General features: G+C 38.5%; 1 protein-coding gene across 1 annotated transcript in view; it reads left to right on the forward strand.

Moving 5' to 3' along the window:
• Nucleotides 1-13,219, forward strand: part of wnk4a (WNK lysine deficient protein kinase 4a) — a 73,896-nt gene that overhangs the window by 50,045 nt on the left and 10,632 nt on the right. Inside the window, exons 12-16 of the mRNA XM_056246048.1 lie at nt 594-710; nt 4,270-4,440; nt 8,981-9,029; nt 9,122-9,232; nt 11,279-12,033. Coding sequence (XP_056102023.1) covers nt 594-710; nt 4,270-4,440; nt 8,981-9,029; nt 9,122-9,232; nt 11,279-12,033 — 1,203 coding nt within the window. The remainder of the gene's footprint in view (nt 1-593; nt 711-4,269; nt 4,441-8,980; nt 9,030-9,121; nt 9,233-11,278; nt 12,034-13,219) is intronic.

Genomic DNA, 13,219 nt, shown 5'->3' on the forward strand with positions numbered 1-13,219 from the left:
CCATTACTCCTAACCACTGGCCAGTGCATTTCTGCACTTCTGTAAAACCATCAGATGATCAATAAATAATGTTAGCAAGGCAAATGGTGATAACTTGCAATGATATTGCATGTGAATTTAACTAAGATGTTTAGCAGTTGTCCATGTGTGATCGTTCTCTGTGAGGGTACGGGATGTCCTCAGTCATTTTTTTCATGAGGAACCCTTTGGGCTTGCATTGATTAGTGTTTAAAGGGCCAGAGAGATAAACTATAAACACACAGTCAAACACAATTAGCTCAGACCATGACTAATGCACACGCACAAAGAGAATTTTCTCTTTATTTATCCTATTATGCATAAATAATTTGAATAATCTTGTTTACACAGTTATTGAACTGAATTGAACCAACACTGACCTGAACTGAACATTGACACTATTATCTTGCCGTAAATGTACCGCATGAGTCTTTTCATTGATGACAAAATATGCAATACGTTTGGGGGCGTCTAGAAACCCACCTTGGCTGTATCAATAACATGAATGTCTGGTAATATGCACACAGACACATTTGTATTTTCCGTGACAATGATGTGTGTGTTGTTCCCCACAGCTGTCTGATAAAGTAGATCGGGTGGTTGAGTGTCAGCTACAGACGCATAACGATAAGATGGTCACCTTCAAATTTGACCTGGATGGCGACAACCCTGAGGACATCGCTGCGGTGATGGTAGGTGCCTAACATCTTAAGATGCACACATTGACACATTGTCTTTTCTTTCCTTTGCCATGTCACTGCATAAGAACCTACAGCTGGACTCATGTTCATGTGCATGTGTTTGGGTCATAATCAGGAAAAGTCCCATTGCATGTTCATTTAAAAAAATTACTGCAGAACTTTCAAACTAATCATATTTGCCAACCTCGGGGTGGAAGTATTAGAGTAACCCCAATATTCAGATTATTGGCCATCAAAAAATAAAAAAATAAAAAAATCAATTGCAATGGACCCTTTTCACAGATTGTAATGTTGAGTTTCCATAGCTATTAACATTGTAAATCTATTTTTTCTTTTTTCATATATATATTTTTTACTAATATTATTATTTAACATACATTTATAACACAATACTTTGTGTTACATTATCTTGCCATTAAATTTCAGAAAACTAGTTACTGCTGCTGTGACATCTTTCCCTCTTCTGACCACCTTAATCGATTTTTTTTAACTCTTTTGTAAAGCAATCCAACTGATTTCAACATTGATAATATAAAGAAATGTTTCTTGAGCAGCAAATCATCATATTAGAATGATTTCTGAAGGATCATGTGACGCTGAAGACTGCAGAAATGAAGCTCAAAATTCATCTTTGATCACAGGAATAAATTACATTTCAATATATATTTACATAGAAAACAATTACTTTAAATTGTAAAACATATTTAGCAATATTAAAGTTTTTACTGTAACTTTTTTAATACATGTTGAAATTAATGTTAACTATGATTAATGTTTTAGATGGGTTTTTTATAGTTCATGCTAACTACTAATAAACACTGCCTTAAATACAAAAACTGCCAAACATTACCAAAATGAAATGGACTCGATCTACAATATTTGTGTTTTGATCATCGTTCTGAATCCGATCCATACGTAGTCTTTGACAATAACACGATTTTCTCAGCTTTTTGTTCCAAAATTTATTTTTTATGTAACACACCCACATTCAAGTGTTGATAAAAAAAGATTGAATGAAGCTAGTATAAAACGTTTTTGTTTGTTTGTTTAAAAGCAGAGTTGTTTTTTCTTTTGATATTCTGCATGTTATATGCAATATATAGGCCATAAAATTTTGTGAAAATGGTTTTTAAACGATTATTTCATAGAAGAGCACAATACATGATACACATGCACATACTAACATTTCACTATTATTGTTGTACATTTCAGAGATATTTTGATATTTAAGCTGCCAGATCACCAACTGCTTCAGACATCTGGTTCTGTTTGTCCCTCATTATAAGATGCAGGAGAGCGGTTGCATTTCTTCTTTTTTTTCTCTTTTTTCTTTTTTTCTTTTTCTGATTGAACGCTCACCCCCAAAACGTATAAAATGCGCCAGGGTTTACACAAAATGTCATGGGCTATTTACCCTATTCATAAAATTCACCCTATCTACTTTCTAAATGCACTTTATTGATCTTATTGTCAACAATTACGTCTGTAGGTACTACTAACTATAAGTAACTTTGAAACTAGCAGTCATTAGAGTAATAGTAGACTGTCTGCTAAATATCTGCTAACACTTTATGTTGATGCTCCTCCAACAGACTTACTACTGACTATAAGTAGCTTTGCAAGTAAGTCAACTTATTCTACTCTACTAATACTGTAATGAGAGTTAGTTGACATGTAGTTGCAAAGTTACTTATTATACTTATAACGAACACGTCACAATATTCCTAATTTAAATAATTCCCACTCAAGGCATACGCAGAATAAAGCCTGGTTGAGTTAGTTAGGAGTGTGTTGAAACTCATGGTTATTGTAAGGGGCGGGACATTTCCCAAACACACTCGAAGCGGTTGACCAATCACAACACACTGGCCCAGTCGACCAATCAGAGCACAGTGTGCTTTTCAGAAGGAAGGGCTTCAAAGAGACTGGAACTAAACAGGGCCGGGTTTCCCGATAACGATGTATCTTAAGAGCGCTCTCTACGTGCAAGGTTACGAACGCCGCCGCAATTCGAGAAAGCGTTCTATAACCTTATATGGAATCGTATTCTGAACGTTTAACCTAATAATCGTCATTTGTTGTGGATTAGAAATCAAGACAAGTCTATATGGATATAAAGCACCTAGGCTGACAAAATGGTTGAACAAAAACAAAAAAACAAGAGAAGATACCTTTCAAAAAGATAAAATTAATATCCTTTTAGAGGAGATAGAGGGAAACAAAGATTTTATTTTTAACAGATTTAAAGGACACCATACAAATAAGGAAAAACAAAACATCTGGAAGGACATTGTCACATTGCAAACTATCTCCAACCGTGTTCAAAGATCAGGGAAGGAGGTCGCAAGAAATGCCAAGTCATTGACAGATTTTTTTGAATTCATCCCTATTTTGCCCGGTCTTTAAAGCATATTTCCCAGATTACTTATTTTATGATTTTTTTGTTTTTTGTTCATTCGTTTAATTTAGATGTGTATTTCTATTTTTTCTTCCCTTTTTAATTATTTCATTTAACAAAACACGAGTACAACAAAGTGTACAATAAAGTACAATCAAAACCTTATATTATACTTACGTTGCAGTGTAATCTGTTAAATCTAGATAAAAGTGTAATCTGCCGGTTGTCCTGCAGGTGACCTCATATAAATCTGTCTTCTTACGATGCACTTGGGGATTTACGATTACTCCAGAGCACTCGTAGTTCTGCGAAGATTTTCAAGTGCTACTTAAGTTACGATGCTTTTGGGAAACAGACCATAATATTAAGATCAGTCGTATGATCGTTTTTACGATCAACTTATAGGCTTACGATGTTTTTGGGAAACGCAGCCCAGAGTGTTACTGACAGACTGGCAAGAGAGGAGCTGCAACAATGGAGAATATGGGGAAATAATAATGAAAACCTATTCTAGTAGAGCCCAAAAAACTAAATCAAGACAAAAGAAAAAGGCCATAATAGGTCCAATAAATTTGAGTTGAAGGATAAATGGGCAAGAAGAGGAGTGAATAAAAATTGTGCTTTTCATATCAAATAGAATTTATTTTTAATATAGTTTATTCCTGTCATTTTCCATAAGTTTGAGGCTTTGATTGTAATGCTGAGTGTGTAGGAGTGGATGGACGGATGCCTATTGTAAGTGTGTGTGTGTTCGATGACAGGACTGTGTGACTGCATGCAGCTCCTTCTCTCAGATACAGAAGCTCTTTGTTTCGGCTCAGAGTCCTGGCAGCGCTGTAGTCGCTCCTGGTGTGTTATTGGTTGGAGGGTGAACACCCACTGCTATTAGTGGTGTGTAAAAGCTCAGCTTGTGGACAAACTTAATTAAAGCTCCCTTGAATTAAAAGAGTGTCCACAAGTGCGCACATGCTCAATTTAAGCACGTTTCATTTTAAGTAGTCAAGGGATAGTTTGAATCGCACACAGAGCCCTCTTGATCCCTGCAAGGTCTACGTGCGCTACGTGTGCCGATGCCAGCTTCCCCTCGGCATTCAGAATTGATGGTGCTTGCTCATTTTGTTTTGTTTATTTCTTTTTTCTCACCCCCTCAAGGTGCATAATGAGTTCATCCTGCCCTCAGAGAAGGAAGGTTTCATTCACCGCATCGGTGACATCATTAAGCGAGCAGAGTCTATGCTGAAGGACTCATCTGGTCAACATGAAACCTACGGAGCCGCCCGTCCCTCTTATCTTAATGCCGTCAACTCACTGTCTGGTTCTCAGGTGAGCCTGCAAGTGAAGAAACCTTCCAGTGCACTCGCTCACATAATCCATTGCAACATGATAACTACCAATAAGCTATGCCACTTATTTGAATAATTATTTATGCACTTGTAGCAGATCATTTTAATGCAATGTTTCTCTGAGGTCTGTGTAACTGAAGAAGATAAATCATGTTTCCAGCTATAGCTGTAGGTGAGGGTGTGCGCTCTGTTCGGGAGTTTACACAACCACTATCTTTCAACAGAGTTCTCTGTTGTTGTGAGTGTTTTTGTCTGAAAATGATCATCGGTTTCAGGTTTAAGTCATAATCTTGAGGTGCATTCTGTACTATTTTGTCCTGTTCTGTAGGTTGGCTAACGTCAGACCACGTCTCATTGAGATTGAGACGTGGTCTGGGAACCACATGTTCATTTTCTTGTATTTGAGGCGTGGTTTACGAACGCCCAGAGCCGTTTATTGGGTGCTACGAATGTCTATTAAATGCGCCTGTACGAAGCTCATAGCCAATCCTTTCAATTATACCAGATGACGTATGTAGAGCGAAAGAAATTAGACGAGGAAGAAGACGATGGGTCAGAGATTTATTTGCGTTCATAGACGTCGTCATCGTCTTGCTGCTCCCTCCTGGTCCCCTCGCTGAGGCCAAAAAAAAAAAAAAAAAAAAGAATAAAATCGCGCTGCGCAAAGGCAAGTATGGGGAAACCCAGGCTACCTGTTCTGGGTAGCACAAAAGAGGACAGGTTAACAATGAGCGACTGCTTTAGATATGTGTACACCTTGTGCATTTAAACTTCCTCCGATTTCCTCTGCTATTTACAATGTGAATGAACCTTTAAAGCTGCAGTAGGGAGTTTTGAGAAAACGTTGACTTAGCCTGAAAATTTGAACAAGCACAACTTACAGGTCCCACCCCCTTGCTCTCTGCTGCGCTACAGCCCTCCCTCCACAGTTCGTCCTCCACAGCGGAGCCTGTCGTGAACGCGCTAGTAAACAGGGCCACCGATAACAGCGGATAAAAAGTTATATGGCACATTCACTAATAGGGACTAAACGTCAACAATATGCTTTACATTGACTATGGCCTGCCCATACTTTGACTACAAACTTGGTCCTCAAATCATTATGTATTTTGCAATAGCCTACATGTAACTTTATAACGTTGCACTCTTTCTATAAGTTATAAATAGCTAGTAAGATAACGTTAATATAACGGTAACTAACGTTACAGTATGTAAGTAATTATTCTAGCAATATATAATGCTAGATAACGTGTGCTAGTACATTATTTCAGCAACATGACAAGCCAGTGAATTAGCAGGTTTCAATTGTTGCTTAGCAGAGTGCGTGACATTTTATCTACATGTTATGCAGCTAGAGTTTTGACACAGAGTCAATGGGCTCTGTGTAATTCTTTCTTTTTCGCTTGTTTATCGTCATCATGCTTTTTCCTTTTACCTCTTTGTTTTATGAGCAGGTGTCACTTGAGAATTGGCAGTTTAGGTTGTGTCTCCGTCATAAGCACAGCTGCAGCACGCCGGCAATCTTGAGTTTGAACGACGGCTCGCGCTGTACAAGAGAGGGGTGTGATCAGCGCGTACACGAGCGTGATTGACACTGCTAAGACACTCCTCTCGGCTCTGATTGGTTGTTTCTGACCGGGAGCGTGTATTTCTTGCAAATGGCAATTGGACCACTGGGAGGAGCCAGAGGAGCTTGATTTTTACACAGATTATCTGTCTCATATTCTACTGTCAGGACATAATGACAGTTTTAGCAAATACATTTTTTCAAAAGTTACCTACAGCAGCTTTAATGGAACCTGCGTAATCACAGATCTTTTTCTCCAATCCTACCTCATTAGAAACAACATTGTTAATAAAGTTATATTGGGATACTGGCAATGAAGACTTACTTTGAAAAGTTCTGGTAATGGATGTATCAACATAGTTGCTATATATTTATCAACATCCATAACCAGAACGTTCCAATTCAATATAAACTGTATATATATATATATATATATATGTAAGGGTTAATGCCCGACGAGGTGTCCATTGTCAGGTTTTAATGGACGACGGCGAGGTGTGAACCGGCCGACGCGCACCGAAGTCCATTAAAACCTGACAATGGACACCTCGGAGGGCATTAACCCGCTTATACCATGGTCACTTGCCAAATAAAACATTTTTAAAACATTAGTTTATATTTAAATTAGGCTAAATCTAGTTTTTACAAATAATAACTTGCCTGACGGTTTATTTAGCAACCGGAGATATTTATAGTCCGCTCAGCTTGTAGAACCCTTCAGGTTCAAAAATGCTTTTTTTTTTCATGAAACACAGAGGTAGGCATAGTTATTTTTTTATTACACATAAAACAATTAATCAAACAACAATCAAACAAAAAAAAACAATTAGTTCTGCGCTCCAGCGATTTGCGCTTATAGAGGGCAATAAATTAATCAGATCAAAGAGAGGGTCATTTGCCTACATGCTCCCGGTTTTATTTCTTGTGTCGTTTCTCCGTTTTATTTACATTTTTTCTTTCTTCAGCAGCATCCCAGTCGTCGAAGTTGTCATATTCTCCATAAATGTTAAAAGAAATAACGAAGTCGCTCATTGTTGTATTAGTAGGCTATGTAATATCTAACTAACGTTAGATGTTTGTTTTGAAAGTGCAAATTGTAAACGGATACTTTGACTGCCTGTTGCTATGGTTACTCGGATACTTTGACTGCCTGTTGCTATGGTTACTCACAGCTGATGTAGGCAGCGCATTTATTTATTAATTTCGAACGGTAAACAGTCAGTTTCACCAGAACTACTTTACTAGGTGTCCTCTATCACTTTTTAACGGACACCCTGCAGCCAATCAGAATCGTGTATTCACCCAGACCATGGTATAAATATATATATCCCCCAGCTCCACCTGCCTAGATATGCTACAGATTTATAAATGTCTATTTATACAGTAGCAGCGTATCTTACATGCTCACAGCAGCGTGTCTGTGCTGTGTGATGCCTAATGCCATTTAGCTACAACTATATTCATAGTATAATATGGCTGCTTATAACTAGTCATGCTGCTATACAAATATGATGAATATTTGTCCATATATCCAAAAAACAGTAACATGAACATTATGGTATTTTTAGCTGCTCTTTGCAATAAAATCTTCACTTCGTGTCCAAACTCTATAGAACAAAATGCAGTCTCGGTTTACTCCAGCCCGCTAGTCAACTGATCTAAAGATATGTCTTAATTAGTACAGAGAAGCAGAACAATGGCTGTTTTATTTGGATTTAGAGATCTATAACAGCCTAATGGAGGCACACACACCACACAATCATGCATGGTACCCCCCGAGGGTTGCGAAACCAGCGCTCAAGAGAAGTCCGCTGGACCCGGACCAGTTCCTGATTACAACCAGCCGCGCAAAAGTAGCTGCGTCCCAGACCTCCTCCCTGCAGGCGTTAGATGCTCGTCTCGAGAGTCTCCAGCGTCATTCGCTCAACAGCCTCAAAGCTGGACTGTAAAGGCTTAGAATATGACAGAATGTAACCCTCGTACACAAACCACAGGCCTCTTTTCCAATAACCAGTGCAGCTGTGGGGTTGAGACTGAGAGAGTTTATGCAGGTTTGTGTGTATGAGCTGTTTTGTCCTGTCGCAGTGCCATAGAGAGAGAGAGAGAGTGCTTGTCGTGTTAATGATTGCGCAAGTCGTATGTAAAATGACTGCAGTGGAGACAAGCAATTAGACTGCGACTGCTCTTAACCTTAATTAAACTTAAGCACTCTGTCATTAAAGAATATTACACTAATAAATAAGACCTCAGGGCTGAAGTCGATACTGTTACTGTTAAACATTATGCAATAATTAAATAAATGACATGATTAAAAAGTATTTTATAAAATGTCTAACAGGATTATGCTTTATTTACTTCCAATGTGATTAAACATGAATGAAAGATTGATTATTTTAATTCAATTTTGGTTTATATTATTATAGGTTTAGATATAATAGCACAGTACATAATCATAGTGTAAAACACACTTAGATTTAATTGATAGTTTTATTAACAAAAGTAAACACATTTATAATGTCACAAAATATTCGTATTTCAAATATATTCTGTTGATCAAAGAATCCTGAAAAAAAACATATCACTGTTTTCACAAAAATATTAACATTGATAATATCCTCATCAAATCCTCATATAAGAATGATTTCTGAAGGATCATGTGACACTGAAGACTGGAGTAATGATGCTGAAAATTCAGCTTTGAATCACAGGAATAAATTACATTTTAAAACATATTAGAACAGAAAACAACTATTTTATATTGAAATAATATTTCACAATATTACAGGTTTTATGCATTTTTGATCAAATAAATGCAGCCTACGCACAAGAGACTTCTTTCAAAAACACTAAAAATTACATAAATAGTTTTTTCATAATATGGCTGGAATAAACCCACTCATTTAAAAAAATATATATAATTTATAAGACATTGCAAACTGTTTTTCCCTTTCAGCCAAGCCTCCACAGTCTGGCACGAGCTCATTCCTCTTCCTCTCTACCAGGTAAGCTTGCATAAGCTTGACCATTGAGTATTGATGAAGTAGCTCTTTCAAATCAGCACCTTTTTCACACGTATATACATATGGTTTTTTAGCGGAGTTTGGTCTGGGCGCCGGGGCGAGAGCCTCTCCTCTGGGAGTCGGTGGAGACATTACCTCATCCACACGTCCACTCTTACGCTCACAGTCTTTCCATAATGGCCCAGGTAAGTGACCACTTCTCTCCAATGTACCTCTCTTAGTCTTTCCTATTCCTGCCTAGCTGTGAGTGGGAATAAAAACTGAACGCTCTTTAAATGTCATCCGGCATTATAACATACTGAACATCACAGATGCAGTTTGATTCACTCTGGCTCCAGGGACTCTTGGGTAACTGCTTTAGCTGGAGCTTGTGGGCTGTGAATGCTGTCTTCAGGGTCCCAACAATGCAATCTTTTCTTCCCTATTTTGACTTACAGTATTTGTTTTTATGACCCTACAAGTTTGATTAAACCATCAAAATATGAGGAAAATATATTATATCTTAAATTTTTTTTTTTTGAAATTAGGGAAGAATAAAATACTTGGTTACAGTATTTATCTGACAAAACAACATCTACAGGTTTTATTTTACTAAGCAAAAATATCATAGAAAAACAAAAAGCTCACAGGAAAAAGCATATATTGATTACAACATAATCAGTTATTGATATTTCGTTGGTTCTCTATTGTTTTTGCATGTTCATAATTTCTTTGTATGATGGCCTGGTCAAAAAATGTCCATACAAGTTTTAATGTCATATTCAAATTTACTTATATATACTCAATTCATGAGGTATATATCATTGATTTCACAGTTTTAAACCAAGCAACTACGAGTATAACGTTTTTAGTGTGGAATATTTACAACCCAGTCCATCAAAGTGACAGATAATGTTATTTGTAGTGCATCTTCTAGCCTCCACGTGTGTTTGTAAGTTCTTCCACTCTGGTAATTTTGTCATAAATTAAATGCTAAGACCCAGAAAGCCTGCATGTCCCCCTCCTAGAGTTTCTCTCTCTACTACTGTCCCGCCTACAGAACATTTTGTTCTGCTGCTGCTTTCTGGCTTCATGCCTCGAGGATACATCTTGCGTATTCGTTTTTTTGAAAAAGAATATCCAGATATAACCAAAGAGCCACTGTTACGATGTCTACAGCAATTATGTTCAGCCTCTTCTACAATGGGAGCTTTACAAGCGAATGCACAGATGGTTTTTATTTTCATTAATGTCAGAGAGGCTTTGGCTCGCTCGCTTTATCGATGTTAAACTTCAGACATGATCATTCACTGGGGCCGGTCCTTTGACGTAATGGACCCATCAGAGACGTTAGACAACACTTTGTGTATTGCTATGGAGATGGTACAGTGTGAAAGGTGCTATTGTATTGAGGCATTTCACTTTGGCATTGACAGTTGATGGGACAAACCCATAGGTGTGTGAAATAGAGGGAGGGTGACGTCTCACTCACACAAAAGACTTTCAGCAGAGGAACCTGTTTGGGACATCTATCATTGCCAATATTCACATGAGTATTGCGATCATGGTTCGCTTGCTACTAATGAATTTGATTATGATAAGATCAGTTGCAACAGTAGCTTTTGTTGTTTTCTGGAAAGCCTTCTAGCTAGACATCCAGCTAAAATCGGATCTACAGTTCTTTCCAATATATATTAAACAGTTTCTTTATAAATGCATAAATGTATATAGACAACTCTTCAGATGTTGGTGCTTGCTAACCTAATACTAATACTTTGTCTTGTAACTCGCCCACATATTTGTGCTGCAGACATTAATGATACTGTATCTCATGCAGCTTTTAGAGGAGTGACCTTTGTCATTTTGATAAATAGCAAATATTAAAACTATACCATTTAGTCTAAATGAATTAAAAATAAAACACACAAAACACTAAAAATCAATTTCTGTGTAAAAGAAATTGTTCAACTTAAAAAAAGTAAGTGTTTGTGTTGCCTTAAAATTTTAAGTTTAGTCAACTATTGTAGTACTTGATATTTGAGTTGAATAAACGTAAAATTTTAAGGCAGCATGAACACTTTTTTAAGTTGAAACATTTTTTTTTTTTTTTACAGCACGATTACGTGTTTTTAAAAATTAACAAGGCAAGTTCTGGAAAGTTTTGCACAGAGCAAACACCACTCACTGCCTTTTTAAAAAATGAAAGATAAATATATACCTACCATTTGACTAATATCTTTGTCATTTCCCAGGTTCTCATCCTCATCACGTTCCATCAGCCTCAGCCTACCCTTCTGATCCCAGAATGCCTCATTCCAACCTACCTCACGTTCAGCAGTATATGCCCTCGTACATGAACAACCCCACCCACTTCCCCTTCCCGTACCCGCCTCACCCAGGCTCCCCCAAACCCAGCCACACTCCTCTGTCCCGTATGCACAGCAGTGCGTCATACTCCCTCTCGTCCACTGCATCCAGCCCGGGCTCCCCCAGCCCACACACCTCAGACGTCTCAAGTCCCGTTTCCGACGTCAACCTTTTGTCTCCGGCTCACGCACAGGCCATGTGGCCACCTCACAGTCAGCCTCTGTTTTCCCTGGCTAATGTGCTGTCTATGGCAATGAGCATGGCACATTCCTTCATGCCCTCACCGAACATGGTTCAGGCCATGCCGGGTTTCCAGCCTGGTTATCCCACGATGTATGCGCCCCAGTATCCTCAATCTCCAGGGATGGCCGAGTATTACCAGAACATGGAATCTCAGTTTCGAGACAGTGTGATGTCGCCACCTTCCCAAACGTTTCCAACATCTACTTCACCCAGTGGTGTTTCCATGTCCGCCCAGCAGACAGCGTTTCAAGAGGGAATGCTGTATGCACAGGAATCCTCTAAGGAATATCCTCACGGACACAGACCCGCTTTCCCCAGGCACTTACTAGAGCAGCGGAGCAGCCCCGGGTCTTCATCTGGACTGTCGTCTTCCCCACGAGCGAGCCCAGATAGCAGAGTAAGCCATTCCCCTCTTCACCAGTTAACCAATTAAAGAGGTCCAGTCAGTACAATTCATTTAAATAACACTGAAATTGTGATATGGCATAGTGCAATTATCTAATAGCGAAGGTAGTGATTCAAATGATATATATATATATATATATACTGTGTATATATACAGTATCTCACAAAATTTTAGTATATCTTCCCAAGGAACAATAATATAGAAATGCAACTTGGATATATTTTAGAGCAGTGTTGTAGTCGAGTCACCAACTGTCGAGTCCGAGTCGAGTCTCGAGTCCCAGTGTTCGAGTCCGAGTCCCAGTCCGAGTCACCAAAGAAGAGTCCGAGTCGAGTCCAATTCGAGTCACCATTACCTGAGTTCAAGTCCGAGTCGAGTCTCGAGTCCCGTGTTCGAGTCCGAGTCGAAATTATATACACTTAAGCCAAATCAAGCAACATTTTTCAGGCACTCTTTCTTGCAGCTAGAAATGTGTATGATAGCCTATCTCACTAGAATTGCCTTTGACCTTATCAAATCATTGTCAACTACCTGTGGCACGATTATATTTATTTAATTGTTTAAATACATTTTTGGATGATCAGTCAACTGGAATGGATAAAGAAAACAAAAAAGAAAGCCTAATTGGACAGAGGAGGAGAAATGCATTCTTCTTGACGAATATGGTAAAAGAAAAACAATTTTGAAATTTTGAAAAGCAAACTAAATCCCAATGTAACTGTGGCAAAAAAACCCCCAGAAAATGCAGTGCTATAAGCAGTTGTAACTCTGCAGGAAAAGAGTGGTTGCGATGTGTGACATAGTCAAGGTCGCCGTCTAGTTTGTTAGCTAAAATAAACATAATTGTGTTATTGTATGATAAGCGGGATTAAGCGCTGAGCGCGTCCGAATTTGGCTCAGCGCCAGCCATAGCACGAAAGCACAGTTTAAATCTGGCACATGTCACGTCACTGTACGTTCGCTCCTTAGTGGTCAGCCCAGCTGCTGCAAAGTGTGCCAAAATCGAAATTGCTGATTAGATGTAGAGGAACTTATCTAGTGTTAAATGAGTGTTGCGTTATCTCTCTCACGAGAATGCGGCGTAAAGTGAGTGACGTCAGTGAGTGTGTTGTCAAGCAAGGAGAGCGAGCGGCAGCAGTGTCTGTGAGGGAAAAAATAGATCACGGCCGGTCTTGGA

This window comes from Rhinichthys klamathensis, unplaced genomic scaffold (assembly GCF_029890125.1).
Source record: "Rhinichthys klamathensis goyatoka isolate OS25496 unplaced genomic scaffold, OSU_Roscu_1.1 h1tg000035l_1, whole genome shotgun sequence".
In the NCBI taxonomy this organism is placed as follows: Eukaryota; Metazoa; Chordata; class Actinopteri; order Cypriniformes; family Leuciscidae; genus Rhinichthys; species Rhinichthys klamathensis.